Here is a 20,805-nt window from a genome sequence, read left to right as displayed (position 1 = left end):
TGTCACATGGCTATCAACTCAGCCCTGATTCACTCACCTACACCGAGCATAACTTACAGTAGCTAAATAACCTGACAGCCAACATATTTGGGATGTGGCAGGAAACCAGAGCACTTGGTGAAATCTCACACAGTCAGAGAGAAACATGTAGTCTCCACTGGAGGTCAGGATTGAACCTGTATTGCTTGAAGTGAGGAAGCAGGTCTGCCAACTACAAATGGCGGAGTTAAGCTTATGCAGCACACTTGTACAACACTAATCAATCATAATCAAAATTAACTTAGAAGAGCAGCTCCCTGCTTGCATAATCTCTTAAGCTTCTTAGAGGAAACAACAGTACAAGTGAACTTTAAATTCAGTAATTTGTTTTCAAAGGCTTATTAAAACTTAAACCACAAATATAGACATCGTAGTGAACCCTGCGAATGATTAAGAAACAGACTAAAGGAAAGGAAAACATGAGTGTTTATTTAAGGAAAAAAGCATCCATTTGTTAGTGAGGGTTTCCATCTTAGAGTCTGCAGGTTGGGCATACTGGGTGACTACTTTGCAGAATATCTGCATTCAGATCTCTTCTCTGTGGCATCTTGCACTGTTAAAATGATGTTCGATATAACCTTGAAGTGCAATAACTCATCTTCGTAATAATCTACAACACAGGGTAACTGGTTTGCTCCCGCTCTCTCAGACCAGACCACTTCTGCATGACTCATCCAGCTATAGTATTGGTCCAACATTTCTTTCTCCTTTAGTGCAGGACACCCATGGGCATGTCCACTGTCCTTGCATTTCTTCTCTTTTCATGTCCCATTGTCCTCATTGCATTAGTTTATATTTTTCTGTAATTACTCAAATTAATCCAGAAATTGGATGACCACTACAATCCAGACATCATTTACATCATGCTATTAAAGATATTACTTTTCAACCATGCTGAATGTTCTCAACATTTTTAATTTTGTAAACCTTGATGAGTAATATTTTTATTCACGTGGATAAATGTGAACCTCGGTGTTTCTACTGCATTTAAATTACTAAGTAATTCATTGTATTTTCTTTTTAAGACTTTCAAGATTAAACAAATCTTGTTTTTACAGTTCCATTGTTTCTGATTCTAAGTAATGGCATGTTGTGAAATAGAATTTTCAGTGAGGTTGGGAGTTTTCAGACAATGACCTAGGTTATGCTAACTTCCAAGAAGCCCACAGATACTTGGGAGCAAGCTCTCAGTCAGTGGCCTCTCTTCAGATGGGACCTTTAATTTGGTGCCATCTACAGGAGACATATGGTTTTAAAAAACAATATTTCTGTCAGGCTGTTCAATAGATCATACTAAAAAAACTCAGACAGCAAAGCAGGGAAAATTAGGAATATAATTTATATTTTAGTTACTGTATAAAAAGCAAAATAAAGATAGTGACATAGATATGAGTTTAAGAGTAGAGGTGAAGTATCAGATTAGAGGACTATCCATGGGTAGGTGGGTGGGTAGATGGGAGAGAGAAAAGTTGTTTTGTTGCTTTTCTTCTGCTGAACCTTGTGTGCATGCTCTGTTGGCAATGGAATGTGTGGCAACATTTGCAAGCTACCTCAGCAAATCCTTAGATTGTGTTGGTTGTTAATGCAACCAGCAGGTTTTACTGCAAGTTTCCATGTACACGTGATAAATAATGTTAATCTCTCAACAATAGTTGTAACTTGGCATCAGGGGTCATAAACAGCTATTCATGATCAAATGAAGCAAGTTTTTTCAAAGTCTTTTACAAGGAGAGTAATGCATAAAAAGATGATGTTTCTGTCAAATCTTTATTCTTTGTCATTACATTTGCAATAATTATAGAAACACACCTTCCACAGAAGAGATTCAAAGACGTCTTAAAAGCCAACATGAAGTAATGTAACATCGACATCAACAATTGGGAAACCAATGCCAAGGACAGGAAACTCTGGCAAGCCATCATCTGAGAAGGAACAGCAACTTTCGAAGCCAACAGATGTGCAAAATTAGAAGAAAATGGAAAGAGAGGCAGCAACAACCAAAGCCCGATCTGCCATCTGGAGCTACCTGTCCTGAATGCAGAAGAACTTTCAAAGCCAAGATTGGACTCATAAGCCACTTAAGAGCCCATAAATAGATCAACAGAATGAAGACCATCATCCTTGACCTTGAGGGATAGCCACGACAACAACACCTCCCACAATCCCACCCAATTGTATGTAGTTGCCATTTGGTTCCTTCATTCAGATCAATGTACATTATGAATAGCTAGAGTCCAAGCACCACTCCCTACAGCACCCCATTAGTCACTGTCTGACACTACTAGGAAGTCCCATTTATTTCAAAAGTGTACTCATCTAGGCACGTGCATCTATTCCAACTGGTAGATGGTGAATTTGTGATCAAGATATTGACATCTTTGGACTTCAGGAGACAAGCTCCTCTTGGCAGGATACTAAGACCTGCTGTTATAGCTACAGCATTTATAAGGCCGGTTCAACTGAGTTTCTGGTCATTGCTGACATCCAGTATTGCTATTTATGGGGAATATAGCAATAATAATTCCACTGTGTGTCAAGGTTATTGGTAGTAGACACTATTGGAGATGGAAGAGTGAATGTTCCCCTTAGAATACTTAAAGAACAGAGGAGGGGAAGATCTCCTTTATGGTGGCATCCCATTGCAGGTGTTGGGAGTTGCAACAGGTGATCTTTCAAATCAAAATGTTGATGTCACAAAAGATGTGGAAAAGGTGAAATGTTCCTGGTTATGGAAGAGAGGAGGAGTGAGATTAGAGGATAACGGAACACTCAAGGGCTCTGTCAAGGGGAATTCTTGCCTATGGCTGCAGTGCACAGTGGTATTAGTACTAAGACAGACTCTCCAAGAATGGGCTTAATTTCTTCTAAGTAGAGTGGAAAAAATAGTCAAGGCACACAAGGATGTGATAGCAATAGAGTGCAGAGTGCTTAGGGCACCATGGTAACGGAGTGGTTAGTGTGATGCTATTATAGCTCAGGGCATTGGATTCTGGATTCATTTCTGGTGCCATCTGTAAGTAGTTTGTATGTTCTCCCTATGACCATGTGGGTTTCCTCCCAGCCCAAAGACATACCAGTTAGTGGGTTAATTGGTCATTGTAAATTGTCCTGTGGGTTGCTGGGTGGCTGATTCATTGGGCCAGAAGGGCCTGTTCCATGCTTTATCTAAATGAAATAAAATATTCCCAGGGATATTGCCCGGAATAGAGCCTCCAATTATAAGGAGCAGTTAGTAGGCTAGGATACAGCAGGCTGAATAGTTTACATAATTGAGGCACGTAGAAAGGATAATCAGTCTTTTTCCACAACGGTAGAGTCAAGAACAGGATGGCACAGATTAAAGAAGTAGTAAGTTTCTACACAGAAAGTAGTGGGTATTTAAAATGAACCACCAGAGGTGGTAGAAGAAGATATATCTATAATGTTTATAAGGCATTTAGACAGATACTTGGATAGTTCAGTATCGGCAAGCAGGTGGGCCAGAAGGACCGTTTTTTTCTACGATCCCCATAGTAAATGAGACAATGAGTCACTTTAAATTTGCCCACTGAATCCAACAACATCAAAGTCACAACTTTTAAACAAAGTTTAATCAATCATTTTAGAACACAAGCTGCCTTCAAAACTAATAGAAAATAATATAACACTAATGTTTTCAAAAGTAATATATTCTTTAAACAAATAATAAGCTTTATTAAAACCACTTTTGTGCAAACAGTAAAAAAAATTGTAGACTTTATACTCAGCATGAGCTTAGGTGTAATGGAATCAACACACCAGCTTGGATACAGTTAGTATGAACAGTATCAGGTCAGGTACAACACAACTGGATACAAGGATTCCCTCCAAACACCCAGAGTTGCTTTCTGCTCTAATCTCAGAAATACCCTGTGCTTTTGCTTGTTAGTTTCACTTTTCTCACAGTCTAAAGGACGACTCTAAACCATATTGCATGAGATCACCAATTTCATGAAAAAAAAAGCAGGTCAAGCAACACAAACATTAATCTATCAACAATTTCAAGTAGTGGGTCATTGCCATAAAGAAATGGATTGCAACTGCTCAAACTTATGTGCAAAATTTTTACATCCAACAAACAGAGACTAATACCATCTGATCAGTCTGCACTGGATTTGAAATTAGGATCCAAGATGGTGTTTTAACCCAATCAACTGCTCAAAATCTTAATTTATGAAGTTTACATATTTGGTTTAGATCAACATGGTGATAGCTTTTTTTTCTACTGGTGAAAAAAATGGGCCACATCATTAAAACTGAATGACAGGTTCACAGTTAACCACAGAAGGAGATACCATCACAAAAGATTTTAGTTTTCTAGCTTCAGTGCGAAAAGACCACACATACTTGTGCAATATCATCATATTCATATGTTCTTTTTAAAAATGTATCCATCAAACGTAATCCTGAAATACTCTGTAAAGAGAAAGGTAAATTAATTAAAATAATCAGAAGTATAAATACAATGGCAAAATTTGTTTAAAAGGCAGTGTTAAGGTTTGTAGTCAGGAACAAATTGATACCTCTTAGATCACTGAATGAGACCAAAATTTGACTAACATCAGCAAAAAACAAAATTAATTGTTTTCCACTGTCTCCCTTTAACAACGAATAACTGAAAAGTTAAAGATTGGACATATTCAAAGGTATCATTGTGCACTTGTTTCCTCAAAATATTTACATTTGTTTGCTCTCAACCATGGAGTTATTGGCATTTTGACCCATTAATCTGGCGGAGGGTGGGACCACGTGATAGTGCTGAGAACGGGGTGGGTGGTTCACAGAGGCAGTGTGTCGTGAGACTGTAAGCAAGGACAGGTTGATGACAGAGCAAAATTGCAACCAACAGTTGAGTTCCAGTGTAAGGGGGACAAAATCGAAAAAGGCTACGAACATAGGACAGAAGGTGTTTATTTGAATGCACGCAATGTACAGAATAAGGTAGATGATCTTGTAGTGCAGTTACAGATTGGCATGTATGACGTTGTGGGCATCACTGAATCATGGCTGAAAGATTATAGCTGCGAGCTTAACACCCAAGGATACAGATTGTATTGAAAGGACCGACAGGTAGGCAGAGGGGGTGGTGTGGCTGTGTTAGAAAAAAAATAACATCTACTCTTTAGAAAGAGGTGACATAGGGTTGGAAGGTACAGAATTGTTGCCGGTGGAGCTAGGAAACTGCAAGGGTAAAAAGAACCCGGGGGGAGTTATATACAGACCCCCAAAAAGTAGCAAAGATACGGTCTACAAATTACATCGGGAAATTGAAAACGCATGTCAAAAGGGTAATGTTAAGAAAGTCATGGGGGATTTCAATATACAGGTAGATTGGGATAATCAGGTTGCTATGGATCCAAAGAGGGGGAATTTGAAGAATGCCTACAAGATGGCTTTTTCGAGTAGTTCGTGGTTGAACCTATCAGGAGATCAACTAGTCTGGATTGGGTGTTGTGCAATGAACCAGAATTGATTGGAAAGATTAAGGTAAAGGAACCCTTGGGTAATCATAATATGATAGAAATCACCCTGCAATTTGAGAAGAAGCTAAAGTCAGATGTGTCAGTATTATAGTGGAATTACAGAGGTATGATAGAGGAGTTGGCCAAAATTGATACGAAGGGCACACTAGCAGGCATGACAGCAGAGCAGCAATGGCTGGAATTTCTGGAAGCAATTTGAACGGCGCAGGATATCTACATCCCAAAGTAGTAGTAGTAGTATTCTAAAGGCAGGATGATGCAACCATGACTGACAAGGGAAGACAAAACCAACATAAAAGCCAAAGAGAGGGCATATAATAGAGCAAAAATTAGTGGGAAGTTAGAGGATTCAGAAACTTTTAAAAACCAACAGAAGGCAACTAAGTAAGTCATAAAGAAGGATAAGATGAAATATGAAGGTAAGCTAGCCAATAATATTAAAGAAAATACCAAAGGTTTCTTCAGATCAATATTTACAAGAAAAGGTTTGTGAACCCTTTGCAATTACCTCATTTTCTGCATTAATTACTCATAAAATATGGTCTGATCTTCATCGAAGTCACAATAATAGATACACACAATCTAGCCAACTAATAACACACAAACAATTGCACTTTTCATGACTTTACTGAACACATTGTTTAATCATTCATAGTCTAGGCTGTAAAAAGTATGTAAACTCTTGTATTTAATAACTGGTAGAACCTCCACCAAACGTTTCCTGCAACTGTTGATCAGACTTGCACAACGCCAAGGAGAAATTTTAGACAATTCCTCAATTCAGAACTGTTTCAGTTCATGAACATTTCTGGGATACCTTGCATGAACAGCCCTTTTCAGATCATGCCACAGCATTGGCTTAAGGCCTGGACTCTGACTTGGCCATTCCAAAGCACAAATTTTCTTCTTTTTAAACTATTCTGTTGTTGATTTGCTTGGCTTCTGATCATGGTCTTGTTGCATCATCCAACTTCTATTCAGCTTCAGGTGATGGACCACTATGCTGACATTCTCCTGTAAAATATCTTGATACAATTTTGCATTCATTGTTCCCTCAACGATTGCAAGCTGTCCAGATCCTAAGGCAGCAAAGCAGCCCCAAGTCATGATGCTCCTTCCAACATGCTTCACAGTTGGGATGAGGTTTTGGCGTTGGTGTACAGTGCCCTTTTCCTCCAAACATAGTCGTGTCCATTTCTGCCAAAAAGTTAAACTTTTGTCTCATCTGTCCACACAACATTGTCCCAGAAGCATTGTGGAACATCCAGGTGGTCTTTTGCAAATTTGAGGCGTGCAGCAATGTTTTGTTTTTAAAGAGAGCATGGTTTCCTCCATGGTGTCCTTACATCAGTGTTTTTCTTATAGTGGACACATGAACAGAGACTTAAGCAATTTCTAGAGATTTCTGCAGGTCTTTTGGTGTTATCCTTGGGTCCTTTTTCACCTATTTCAGTATTCATTGTTTGCAGCACTTGACTACAAACAGTTTTTGTAGAAGGCATTACCCAGAGGTTCACATACATTTCTGAACCTAGACCGTGATTGTTTAAATGGTATATTCAGTATTGACGGAAAGAAGTACAATTGTTTGTGTGTTATTAGTTTAGGCAGATTGTATTTGTCTATTATTGTGACTGAGATTAAGATGAAACCACATTTTATCAGTAATTAATGCAGCAAACCAGGTAATTGCAAAGGGTTCACAAACTTTTTCTTGCAACTACATAAAGTGTAAAAGAGAGGCGAGAGTAGATATCGGACCACTGTAAAATGATGGTGGAGAGGTTGTAATGGGGGAGAAGGAAATGGCGGCTGAAATGAAGAAGTATTTTGCATTAGTCTTCAGTCTGGAAGAAGCTAGCCGTATTCCAAAGTTTGAGAGTGTCAGGGGGCAGAAGCGAGTGATGTTGCCATTACTAGGGAGAAGGTGCCAGGGAAGCTGAAAGGTCTGAAGATAGATAAGTCACTTGGACCAGATGGTCTACACCCCAGGGTTCTGAAAAAGATGGCTGAAGAGATTGTGGGAGCATTAGTAATGATCTTTCAAGAATCATTAGATTCTGGGATAGTTGCAGAGGACTGGAAAGTTGCAAATGTCCCTCCACTCTTCAAGAAAGGAGAGAGGCAGAAGAAGGGAAACTATAGGCCAGTTAGTCTGACCTGAGTGATGCGGAAGATGTTGGAATTTATTATTCAGGATGAGATCTCAGAGTATTTGGAGGCACATGATAAAATAGCCCATATTCAGCATGGTTTATTTAGGGAAAATCTTGCTTGACAGATCTGTTAGAATTCTTTGAAGAAATAACAAGCAGGATAGACAAAAAAGAATTGGTGGATATTGTGCGCTTGGATTCTCAGAAGGCCTTTGACAAGTTGCCACACATGAAGCTGCTTAACAAGTGAAGAGCCCATTGTCTTACAGAAAAGATACTAGCATGGATAAGGCAGCGGCTGATTGGAAGGAGGCAAAGGGTGTGAATAAAGGGAACCTTTCCTGGTTGGCTGCTGGTGACTAGTGGTGTTCCACAGGGGTCTGTGTTGGGACCGCTTCTTTTTACATTATATGTCAATGATTTGGATGAAGTTTTGTGGCCAAGTTTGCAGACAATATGAAGATGGGTGAAGGAGCAGGTAGAAGAAGCAGAGAGGCTCCAGAAGGACTTAGACAAATTAAGAGAATGGGCAAAGAAGTGGCAGATGGCACACAGTGTCAGGAAGTGTATGGTCATGCACCTTGGTAGAAGAAATAGAAGCGTATACAATTTTCTAAATGGAGAGAAAATTCTAAAATCTGAAATGCAAAGGAATTTCAGAGTTCCTATGCAGGATTCCCTAAAGGTTAATTTGCAGGTTGAGTCAGTGCTGAGGAAGGCAAATATGACATTAGCATTAATTTCGAGATGACTAGAATATAAAAGCAAGGGTATAATGTTGAGGCTTTATAAGGCACTGGTGAGGCCTCACTTGGAGCATTGTGACCAGTTCTGAGCCCCTTATCTAAGAAAGGATGTGCTGACATTGAAGAGGGTCCAAAGGAGGTTCGTGAAAATGATTACGGTTTGAAAGGCTTGTCATATGAGGAGTGTTTGATGGCTCTGGGCTGTACTCACTGGAATTCAGAAAGAATGAGGAGGAAATCTCATTGAAACCTATCAAATGTTGAAAGGCCTCGAGAGAGTAAATGTAGAGAGGATTTTTCCCCTAGTGGGAGAGTCTAGGACCAGAATACACCATCTTAGAATAGAGGGATGTCCATTTAGAACAGATAAGAGGAGGAATTTCTTTAGCTAGAGTGGTGAATCTCTGGAATTCATTGCCACAGGTGGCTGTGGAGGCCAAGTCATTGAGTATATTTAAGGCAGAGGTTGATAAGATTCTTGATTGGTCAGGGCATGAAAGGTCACGGGGAGAAGGCAGGAAATTGGGGCTGAGAGGGAAATGGATCTCCATTATGAAATGATGGAGCAGACTCAGTAGGTTAAATGGCCTAATTCTGCTCCTATATCTATGATCTAATGATGTAACTGAAGTCCCATTCCACAGCTGAGTGCAGAATTTAACATCCAAATGCATCAAATTCATCACATTACCTGGTCAATGTAATGGTAAAAAAAAAGTTTACATTATTTGAATAACATGACATTTTCCTACAAAAACCCCACCTGTCAACTTTGTGCCACAGAAAGACAATTGGTAGACTTCCTTCCCCGAAGGATTTACTTATTTATTTATTGAGACACAGCATGGAATAGGCTCTATTTTGGCCCTTTGAGCTGCACCACCAAGCAAGCCCCCGATTTAATCCTAGCCCAATCACAGGACAATTTACAATGACCAATTAACCTACCAACCCAATATGTCTTTTGGACTGTGGGAAGAAACTGGAGCACCTCGAGGAGACCCACGCAGACACGGGGAAAATGTGCAATCTCCTTGCAGGCAGCTGCAGGAATTGAACCCTGGTACTGTAAAGCGTTGTGCCAACCACTATCTATCCTACCAAAACAGACAGGATTTTAAATAATTTAATAGTTCTATAATTACTACTACAAAGAAAGACATTTATTTTGGCTTTCAGATTTAATTACTTGAATGCAAATTCTTTGGCTGCCATGGTAGGGTTCAAACAGGTTTCTGGTTTAATAATCCATAACTCTGTCCATGCATTAACTCAATTATATCACTGTACTCATCCGATGCTTTAAGTTGAAATTTTCTGTAAGTTAGAAACATTCAGAAGCAAAGTCTCTGACAGGTTTGACAAGCAGACTTGGAGCTTAACCTGCCTGCCTTTAGTTTTTTATGCTCATCTGAAGGTCTTTTGTTGGCCCAGCAATAATGATAACATTACAACATAATGTTGCTTAAGAACCTTTCATGTAACAGCATTTTGTCTGTTAGTATAGTACTTTTCGGATAGTACTGGACAGCAATTTGACATTTGAGATTTATCCAAAGCAAAATCTCAAACTTCTGGCAGGATCTCATTCTCTACCATACCACAATGTCTGATATTTTGGCTAATACATTGTGGCAGATATTTCCTTCAAATGAATTTGCCAGCCTACCATCATTTCTTTGAAGAGAATGAAGGGAGGAGGGTTGGCAGGTAACTAACCACAACCTATAAATTTTTCATGTGTAAATACACAGTCAAATCTAATTTTAATATTCAAAATAAGAAGCCCAGCTGCATAACAAAGTAATGTTATTCTCCTATTCTATTTACTGTCTTGGAATTTACCTGTAAACCTTGAACAGAAGCCAACAACTTGAGTGCAAGATGTAAAGATGAATTTGGACACAACTTTCCCAGCTGCCTTCCTGAAATTCCACACCAGTGGATTGCATTTGTATTGCACATCTCAAGTACCAGATCCATTGTCCTCTCACTGCTAGAGAAAGAAAAAGTTATGAAGAGACGGATGGCTCAGCACAATTATATAGTATTGTTTGAAACAACCTTACCTAACAAAGATTGCTCAGATATATCTATACGAAAATTCTATTTCTTGTCCATCAAGAGCAGGAATGTGTCAAATTCAGGCACATGGTGGAATGAAATTCTGATATTACCTGTGCAACACACACTTCAGAAACATCAAGGAACAGCCAGAGCTAAGCACACTCAAACCTAAATGTTCATTACAACTCTACCACAATGTTAAAATGGTGGCTGACAATCAGGAAGTAAAAAGATGAAAAAGGCAAAGAACGTTGACACTCCTATCCTCAATCATGAAGGAACCTAGCATGACTGGAAAACAAAATAAGCTACGAGATCCTCTGAAGGAGATCGCCACAATAACAGCTAACAATCTAGGCTTTTCCACGTGATATTAAAAATAATTAACTGCACTGGGTACAGTAATACTTAATACTGGTGCTGTTCCAGATCAATTTCCAAATGGTTCTCTGTTTAACAATGTGGGTAGATTGGTTATGCATGGTCAATGTTGTACTACAAAAAAAAATACGTGATTAAATCTAACAGTCATTCACTGCATTGTATCTGCCTAACCAAATTAGAAGCATTTTATTGAAAGGAATTTGCATTACTGGCTTCAGCCAACACGTGATAACCAACAATTCTCAAAATTCTGCTGTAACCATTCAGTTGCAGACTTCTTCACAGTATTCATCCAAGTGGATCCAAAATAGTTACTAAATATTTTCAAAAAATCATCCATCCATGTAACATTAAAATACAAAATGTACAGCTGCCATTGTTATTTATTTACCAGTTGTTCACCACTTCCAAAACTTATCTCAATAAATTTATTTGCAATAACCTGATCCAAAGGAAAGGGAGTCGGATGAGTGACCAGACTCAATACTTTCATATCAGCACCCATACCGATTCCAGAAATGCCATCTTCTGGGTGAATCAATAGGGCTGCTGTGGGAATAGAAAGTTAGTAGAAACCTCAGCACTGCAGTTCCCCTGGAGATGTTGGATTGCTTAGCAAGAGAAAGATTTCAAAAGAAGCAAGCGGGGCAGTTGGGACTTGCTGTGCACCACAATTTGCATGGAGAGACACTGGATTGTGCATAATTAGTCACTTGGCAAGGGCCAATAAAAAGAAGGTAGGGTTAAGCAGAGCAGCCATTGTGACAGCTGCCATGTGTGAGTAGGCCAGTGTAAGAGTGGCGTTCAGGCTTTGGCTCATAGAAGATTCGGCGAGGAGAGGCCAAGGTTGTAGGTAGATTCTGCCACACCCCACCCCCATTTTTCTTTCTTTCTTATTGCACAGTTAAAGCAGTGGGGATGTTGGGCAAAATAGTGGAATACTCCTTTTGCGGTATCTGAGAAGGTAGGAGGACCTCCAGAATCCCTGACAACTATACCTGCAAGAAGTACATCCAACTGTAGCTTCTCATAGATTATGTTAAGGAATAGGAGCTGGAGCTGGATGAACTCCGGAGGCTAAGGGGTTGATTATCGGAACATACAGGAAGGTAGTTACACCCATGGTGCAGGACACAGGTAACCTGATGACCTTCAGGAGGGGCAAAGAGAATAGGCAGCCAGTGCAGAGTATCCCTGTTTCTATTCCCTTCAAGGTTCATTGGTGTGCCCATAACAGATGATCCAACCAGGACCCACAGCACCTACTTACTAGTTAAGAAGGCACAGAAATGTTTACTTTTTCTGAGGAGATTAAGGCATGCAAGACCTCCTACCCCCATTCAAATAACTTTCTACAGGAGTACCATCAAGAGTATCCTGTCTGACTTCATCATTATGTGATACAGAAGCTGCAAGGCATTGGACCGCAAGACCCTACAGAGGACAGCAAGAACTACTGAGGGGGTCATCGGAGTCATCCTTCCCCCCTAACTTGTGACATTTACTGGGAATGTTTAGACAAAGGGCCAAAAGCATCGTTCAGGAGCCTTACCACCCACTCCTCAATCTTTCTGACCCACTACTTGATAGCAGGGAGATACAGAAGCATCAGGATAGGCAATTAAATGGTTAGGGAAACAAACAGGTGGTTCTGTGCACTAGAATGAGATTCCTGGATGCTACATTGTCTCCTGGGTGCCAGGGTCAGGGAAATCTTAGATCGAGTCCACAGCATCTTCAGATGGAAGAGTGGTCTAAGCCCACACTGGTACCAATGACATGGGTAGGAAGGGTGACAAGGTCCTGCAACATGAGTTCAGACACTTGGGTGCGAAGTTAAAGGATGGGACTCCCAGAGTTGTGACTTCAGGACTGCCACCCAGGCTACATGCTAGTCAGGTCAGAACAGGATGTTCATACAGTTTAACATGTGACGAAGGAACTGGTGCAGAAGGGAGGGCTTCAGATTTTTAGATAATTGGGCTCTCTTTGAGTGAAGGTGGGACATGTAAAGACGGGGCAGTTTGCACCCGAACTGGAGGGGGATTAAGATCCTTGCGGGATGGTTTGCCAGTGCTAACACTCCTTGTTGTAGGAAAGGCTCAGGGCATGGATCACCACGCGGAATTATGATATCGTAGTCATTAGTGAGCCTTGGTTGCAGCACTGGCAGCTGATAGTTCCAGGGTTCCTTTGTTTTACAGTTAGAGGGATTAAAGGAGGAAGGGTGGCATTTTTAGTCAGCTAGGGTGTCACTGCAATGCTCAGAAAAGACAGGCAGTACAGCCCGATTACTGAGGCAATGAGTGGAACTGAGGAACATTAAAGAGATGACCATGTTAATCGGATTATATTACAGACTACCCTACAATCCGCAGGAATTAGAGGAGCAAATTTGTACAGAGATCACAGAATGTTGCAAGAAACACAATACTGTGATAATGGGTGATTTTAACTTTCTACTTATTAATTGGGGTTGCCATACTATAAAAGGGCTGGACGGGATAGATTTGTTAAATGTGTTCAGGAAAGTTTCCTTAATCAATACAAAGAAGTCCCAAAGAGAGTGTGTTAGCGATTTTTGATCTGCTATTAGGGTATAAGGCAGGGCAGATGACAGAAGTTTCAGTAGGAAAACACTTTGCATCTAGTAATCATAATGCCATTAGTTTTAAAGTAAATACAAAAAGACAAGTCTGATCCTCAGGTTGAAATTCTAAATTGAAGAAAAGGCAACTCTGATGGTATCAGAAAGGGTCTGACAAGTGTGGACTGGGACAGGTTCTTTTCTGACAAAGGAACACTTGATAAGTGGAAGGCCTCAAAAGTGAAATTTTGAGAATACAGAGTTTGTATGTTCCTGTCAGAATAAAAAGCAAGGATAACAGAATTAGGGAACCTTGGTTTTTGGTTTAAGATGGTGCTGGTAGCAAACCAACAAACATAACTATAAATTATTGTATTAATCACACTTTTTCCTTGGATACAATCACTGCAGTCAAGAGCCTGTAACTTTCCATTTGGAGTTGAGCATTTGAACCGTCTGTACGACCTGGCATTATTGCAGTGTGAACTGAAGTCTTGAAGGTGCAGGGCAGATGCAGCGTGACTAGGCACTGGCCAAATTGAGGTGGTGGCGCGTGGAGCTGAGAGTGGGGAATGAGCCAATGTGGGGAATCCCCAAAGATTATCATGACATTGCCCTTCTGACACGCCTTTTCTATCTCCTGCTGTAATTTCTAATCCACATGAAAAATGTGTGACTTTCATCTGACCCATAATACATTGACCTACGAAATTAAAAGGGAATTAAAAAAAGGAGCAAGAATAGCTACATTGCAGCCAGTTTTTATTCCCCCTTAATTGTTGTTTTCAGTGACTTGGCTCTCTTACAAGTTCACCACTCTTTGAGAGATACTGAGTCAATGTCAGTCATAAAACTTTCAAAACTCTTAAAAACATTCTTCCTCCAAGACAGAAGTTCACAGCCTGGGTTGCACAGACCCCTCGGTTAATGGTAGGGGTTCGTGGCATAAAAAAGGTTGTGAACTTCTGCTCTAAGATGTGCTGAAACCAGAATAAGGATATCTTTGCAGGATCTGTAAAATAAAGTTAAGGCAGGGTGAATTATATGCTTCACATTTAACTTGAGCTTTTTTTTTGGTTAACAATATAGCTGAAAAGATATTTGCAGTCTGGCTTCAACAGTGCACTTACTATTACCTGCAGTTAGTTATTTTACATGTAACTTCAAAAGGTTCCTCAAGATTTACAGTATCTGGAATCATCTCCAAGGAAAGTCTGACATCACCATATCCAGGTGCCTAAAACAAAACAATGCAAGAAACACTGAGTTACAAACAGAAAAAGGTAGCTGCTTTATAGTACTTCATGGCATAAAGATTAAAAAATTAGTTGTGTCCATGTCAAGAACTACAAATTTTCAGAAGAAAAATTTCCAAGCTATACACATGATAAGGAAGGCTTTGAGCAGTAGCCAATCCGATGTAGCTCAGTCAGGTTCGTTAATTGAGTACACAAGGCATCGACTCACAGCAGTTTGATGTTTTGAGCAGCGGCCAGTCAGCGATCAGGATTGACTGGCTCGCATAAGGCAGCGGCAAGCTGAGCGATCATTGTTGGAGTAGACAGTATTACAGTAGGAATTTTGCGGCTTTAGCTCTTCAAGGCTTCAACGAGAGAAGGTAAAAAGATGTAGGTAGATCTTCCCCCACCCGCAGTTTATTTATTGTTTTTCTCTTCTACATGTTTGCTCTAGGGACACCAGGCAGGATAGTTGAATGCTGCTCTTGCGGGATATGGGAAGGCAGGGAAACCTCCAGTGTCCCTGATGACTACACCTGTGAGAAGTACATTCAGTCCAACTTCTAACACTCCACGTTAAGGAGTTGAAGCAGGAACTGGATAAACTCCAGATCATTTGGGAGGCTGATTGCTACCCATGCCATGTGCTTGAGAGGCCAGAAATAGGAAGATTATAGAGTTTAACACGTGGCTAAGCAATTGGTGTAGGAGGGAGGATGTCAGATTTTTGGATCATCAGGCTCTCTTCCACGGAAGGTGGGACCTGCAGAGAAGAGACGGATTGCACTTGAACTGGAAGGGGACTAACATCCTAACGGGAAGGTTTGCTAGTGCCGCACGTGGGGGCTTAAACTAGAGTTTCAGGGGGTTGGAAACCAGAGTGCCAGAACAGTTAGTGGAGAGGTTGTGGAGACAGATGTTGGTAAAATCTCAAACAAAATCAGGAATCAAAAGATTGAACACAGTGCAATTAATGTCCTGAGCTATGCATACTTCAACACAAGAAGTATCATAGGAAAGGCAGATGAGCTCAGTACATGCATCAGCACGCGGAATTATGATGTTGTAGCCATTAGTGAGAGTTGGTTTCAGGAAGGGCAGGAATGGCAGCTCTCTATTCCGGGATTCTGTTATTTTAGATGTGACCGAATGAAAGAGATTAAAGGAGGAGTGGTGGCATTAGTAGTCAGGGAAAATTGACACAGTAGTTCTCAGTCCGGACAAACTTGAGAACTTTTCTAGTGAGGCGATATGGGTGGAACTGAGGAATAACAAAGACACGACCACATTAATGGGGCTATACTACAGCCACCCAACAGACCGTGGGATTTAGAGGAACAAATTTGTAAAGAGATCACAGACTGTTGCAAGAAACATAAGGTTGTTACAGTAGGTGATTTTAACTTTCCACATATTGACTGGGACTCCCATACTGTAAAAGGATTAGATGGGATAGAGTTTGCCAAATGTGCTCAGGAAAGTTTCCTTCATCAGAACATGGAAGTCCCAAGGAGAGACTTTGCGATACTTGATCTCTCTCCTATTAGGAAATGAGGCAGGACCGTGACAAATGTTTGTGTTGGAAAACACTTTGCATCTAGTGTTCATTATACCATTAGTTTCAAAGTAAATATGCAAAAAGATAGGTCTCACCCGTAGTTGGATTCTAAACAGGAGAAAGGTACATTTTGATGGTTTCAGAAAGGATCTGACAAATGTGGATTGAGACAGGCTGTTTTCTGGCAAAGGTGTACTTGGTATGTAAGAGGCCTTCAAAAATGTAATTTTGAGAGTACAAAGCTTGTATGTGCCTATCAAAATAAAAGGTAAAGATGGTTTTCAAAAGATATTGAGGTCCTGGTTAAGAAAATAAAGGAGGTGCATAGCAGGTATAGACAGGTAGGAACAAATTATGTATTTATGGAGTACAAGAAATGCAAGAGAACTCTTAAGAAAGAAATCAAAAAGGCTAAAAAAAGGCATGAGGTTGCCCTAGCAGACAAGGTGATGGAGAATCCTAAGGGATTCTGCAGATATGTTAAGAGCAAAAGGATTGCAGAAGACAAAATTGGTCCTCTAGAAGATCAGAATGATAATCAATGTGTGGAGCAAGAACTGATGAGGGAGATCTTAAAATGAGTTTTTTTGCATCTGTATTTATTCAGGAGACAGACAGACTCTATAGAAGTGAGGCAAAGCAGCATCTACTTCAGGGACCCTATACAGATTACAGCGGAGGAGGAGGAGTTGCTGTCTTGAGGCAAATTAGGGTGGATAAATCCTCAAGGCCTAACAAGATGTTCCCTCAACCCTGTGGGAGGCAAGTGCAGACACTGCAGGCACCCTAGCAGAGATATTTAAATCATCCTTAGTGACAGGTGAGGTGCCAGAGGATTGGAGGATAGCTAACGTTGTTCCGCTGTTTAAGAAAGGCTCTAAAATAAACCAGAAAATTATAGGCCAATGAGCCAGATATCAGTAGTGGAAAAATTATTGGAAGGCATTCTAAGGGACTGGATATGAGTATTTGGAAAGACATGGATTGATAAGGAATAGTCAGCATGGCTTTGAGCATGGTAGGTCATGTCTAGCTAATCTTATAATGTTTTTCGAGGAAGTTACCAGGAAACAATGAAAGCAAGACAGTGGATATTGTTCAAATGGACTTTAGCAAGGCATTTGACAAGGTGCTGCATGGGAGTTGGTCGAGAAGGTTCAGTCAATTGACATTCAAGATGAGATAGTAAACTGGATTAGACACTGGCATTGTGGGAGAAGCCAGAGAGTGGTAGTAGATGGTTGCCTCTCTGACTGCAGGCCTGTGACGAGTGAAGTGCCACAGGGATTGGAGCTGAGTCCATTGTTGTTTCTCATTTATATCAATGATCTAGATGATAATGCAGTTAACGAGATCAGTAAATCTGCAGATGACACCAAGATTGGGGTGTAGTGGAGAGTTAGGAAGACTATCAGAGCTTGCAGCAGGATCTGGACTAGCTGGAAAGGGGGCTGGAAAATAGCAGATGGAATTCAATGCAGACAAGTGCAAGGTATTGCATTTTGGTAGGACCAATTGTCTTACACAGTGATTAATAGGCCACTGAGGAGAGCCGTAGAACAAAGGGATCCAGTCTTGAAAGATTCCCGACACAATCTGTGTGGAGAATTAACTGTTTAATGTAGACAGAAATTACATTTAATGCTGCCTAAGTATAGCCAAGTTCTGGTAAGGGGAAAAAACTTAAGATTACTCTCAGTGACCCTGGCGGAAAGTCAAAATATGGACAGATTCAGGGAAATCTGACAGTTCCAAAGCTGCAAAGTTCAACACTGTTCAAGGCTACTCATTAAAAAAAAATCAGTGTGCAAACAACTTACCTTCTTCAGGTGACAGAATGAAAGAAGTCAAATTTAAAATAAATGCATTACAGACATTTTACAATAAAATCACTGCATTACTAAATGAGTATGATTAAACTTTTAATTTGCCTTTCTTGAAAAGCTCTATCATTCAATAAAATTTAATTGTTCCAGTGATTATCCCACTGGTGAATATGAAACCTGAAGACATACGAGTAGGATAGAACCTTATTCCATTAAAAGCAACGTAAGTTTTAACAAGTACAAAATGGAGGTAACTAAATTGAGCAAACATTTACTAACCATTCTTTGCAACTGGCTTGTTTGTAGCCGTCCTCTTTCCCCCAAGTTTGTTTTCCAGACTATGTCCAATTTTCCAATAACTGTGACTCCCTTGATGACCCCAGCTTTCTCTGAAAATTCAGGTTTAGGTTTGAGACAGTATAGATATTGCCTTGTGTCCATAGGTTGCAAGTAGGTCATTTTCCCAAACGTGGAAAATCTGTAAAGACAGTAAATATTCAACTGCACAAAAAGCATTTACTTACTTGAATAGAGAAGTTGAAATTATATTAAATTCTAAGACTTAGAAGTGCATCTTTCTCTTTAATGAGGCAATGCTAATATTGATACAACACTACCCCAATTATTTTGTCTTGCTCTTTAAGTATGTGCTTCTTTTCTTTTCCCCCTCCTTTAAAGGTATCTACGATAACCTTGGACATTATTTAAGATATAAAAATATATTAAACAGCATTTCAAAACACAGCATAAATTATTTAATTTGAGATGTTGTTTAAAACATTTCAACAGTTTGACATTGGCATTCGTTAAGCATAATATTTCAAGACTTTTCCAAGTATCAAACTGCATAAACCTGTTCCAGTATATTTCAAAGTTGCTGGTGAACACAGCAGGCCAGGCAGCATCTGTAGGAAGAGGTGCAGTCGACGTTTCAGGCCGAGACCCTTTGTCAGGACTAACTGAAGGAAGAGTGAGTAAGGGATTTGAAAGTTGGAGGGGGAGGGGGAGATCCAAAATGATAGGAGAAGACAGGAGGGGGAGGGATAGAGCCAAGAGCTGGACAGGTGATAGGCAAAAGGGATACAAGAGGATCATGGGACAGGAGGTCCGGGAAGAAAGACAAGGTGGGGGGGGGACCCAGAGGATGGGCAAGAGGTATATTCAGAGGGACAGAGGGAGAAAAAGGAGAGTGAGAGAAAGAATGTGTGTATAAAAATAAGTAACAGATGGGGTATGAGGGGGAGGTGGAGCATTAGCGGAAGTTATGTCTATCCACGGCCTCCTCTACTGTAAAGATGAAGCCACACTCAGGTTGGAGGAACAACACCTTATATTCCGTCTGGGTAGCCTCCAACCTGATGGCATGAACATCGACTTCTCTAACTTCCGCTAAGGCCCCACCTCCCCCTCGTACCCCATCTGTTACTTATTTTTATGCACACATTCTTTCTCTCACTCTCCTTTTTCTCCCTCTGTCCCTCTGAATATACCTCTTGCCCATCCTCTGGGTCCTCCCCCCCTTGTCTTTCTTCCCGGACCTCCTGTCCCATGATCCTCTCGTATCCCCTTTTGCCTATCACCTGTCCAGCTCTTGGCTCTATCCCTTCCCCTCCTGTCTTCTCCTATCATTTTGGATCTCCCCCTCCCCCTCCAACTTTCAAATCCCTTACTCACTCTTCCTTCAGTTAGTCCTGATGAAGGGTCTCGGCCTGAAACGTCGACCGCACCTCTTCCTACAGGTGCTGCCTGGCCTGCTGCGTTCACCAGCAACTTTGATGTATGTTGCTTGAATTTCCAGCATCTGCAGAATTCCTGTTGTTTCCAGTATATTTCAGAGGTTTTAGCTAAAATGTTATTCTTAAACTGAAAATATTCCTATAATCAAAGAGATGAATCCCCTTCTTTTGTTTCACATATTTTATTAAAAATCACACTAGAATTAAGCTTTGATTACTGGCACCCAAATTCTACCCTTATTTTAATTGATTAAAAATATAGTCTATATGTAGAATAGAGTTAAGTTGTATGTATAACTACAATTTAATCTGGTTAATACTTTAACCAATTTTTCCTGAAAATGTTGTACCAGTTGAGAGTTATAATCTACTTTTCAGAAATTAGTAGTGCTTTCAATCTTTAAAGTGCACCTACTAAAACCAAGACTATCTTCAGCCAATATCTAAAGATATATTCCTTGGATGGCCATCAAAAATGGAAATCCAGGTTGACTGCATCCTTCCAATATTGGAGTAGGAGAACTATTTATTCTGAGTTGGCTGGTGGCACAAGGAGAACTGTTGTTCTACTACTGCCACCAGACAACTCAAAATAAACAGTCAGACTAAATCTTAATACTTCCTGATCTAATTAAGTCTCCTACCCCATCAGACCATTTCAGGGTTTTTAATTTGCAATTTCTTCCCAGCTTGGATAGCTGGGACAGCAGGCCTGAAAATGAAAGAAAACATCTATTTATATATCTTTATGGTTTGTCTATAATTTGTTACATCCAGCCAAATGATGTGTACAAATTCTGACAAAAGTTTATAGACTGGGGTTTCCCAGTGACATTTTATACCTGCCAGTAATACACAGCTGGTGAAAGATGGCTAGAAAAAGCAGGCTCAGCACACGATGATGTTAAAATATACAATATCAATGTTCTCTGCTTCAGTTTGAATTACATTGGCTCTTCTATTTCCA

The 20,805-nt window shown here is 40.2% G+C and overlaps 1 protein-coding gene across 4 annotated transcripts in view; it reads right to left on the bottom strand.

Annotated features, from left to right (window-relative positions):
- Positions 1-1,013: 1,013 nt before the first annotated feature.
- Positions 1,014-20,805, bottom strand: part of trappc13 (trafficking protein particle complex subunit 13) — a 66,051-nt gene continuing 46,259 nt past the window's right edge. For 2 of the 4 annotated variants that reach the window (XM_063043011.1, XM_063043013.1), the window contains 4 exons: positions 18,382-18,580; positions 14,617-14,717; positions 10,288-10,438; positions 1,014-4,473 (listed from right to left, as the gene is read on the bottom strand). In XM_063043011.1, coding sequence (XP_062899081.1) covers positions 4,381-4,473; positions 10,288-10,438; positions 14,617-14,717; positions 18,382-18,580 — 544 coding nt within the window. In that variant the 3' untranslated portion in view covers positions 1,014-4,380. The remainder of the gene's footprint in view (positions 4,474-10,287; positions 10,439-14,616; positions 14,718-18,381; positions 18,581-20,805) is intronic. The other 2 variants (XM_063043012.1, XM_063043015.1) reach the window with 1 other exon arrangement.

Source organism: Mobula hypostoma, chromosome 3 (genome assembly GCF_963921235.1).
Source record: "Mobula hypostoma chromosome 3, sMobHyp1.1, whole genome shotgun sequence".
Lineage (NCBI taxonomy): Eukaryota > Metazoa > Chordata > Chondrichthyes > Myliobatiformes > Myliobatidae > Mobula > Mobula hypostoma.
Note: the sequence above shows the minus strand (reverse complement) of the source record. Positions and strands in the feature narration are given on the sequence as shown.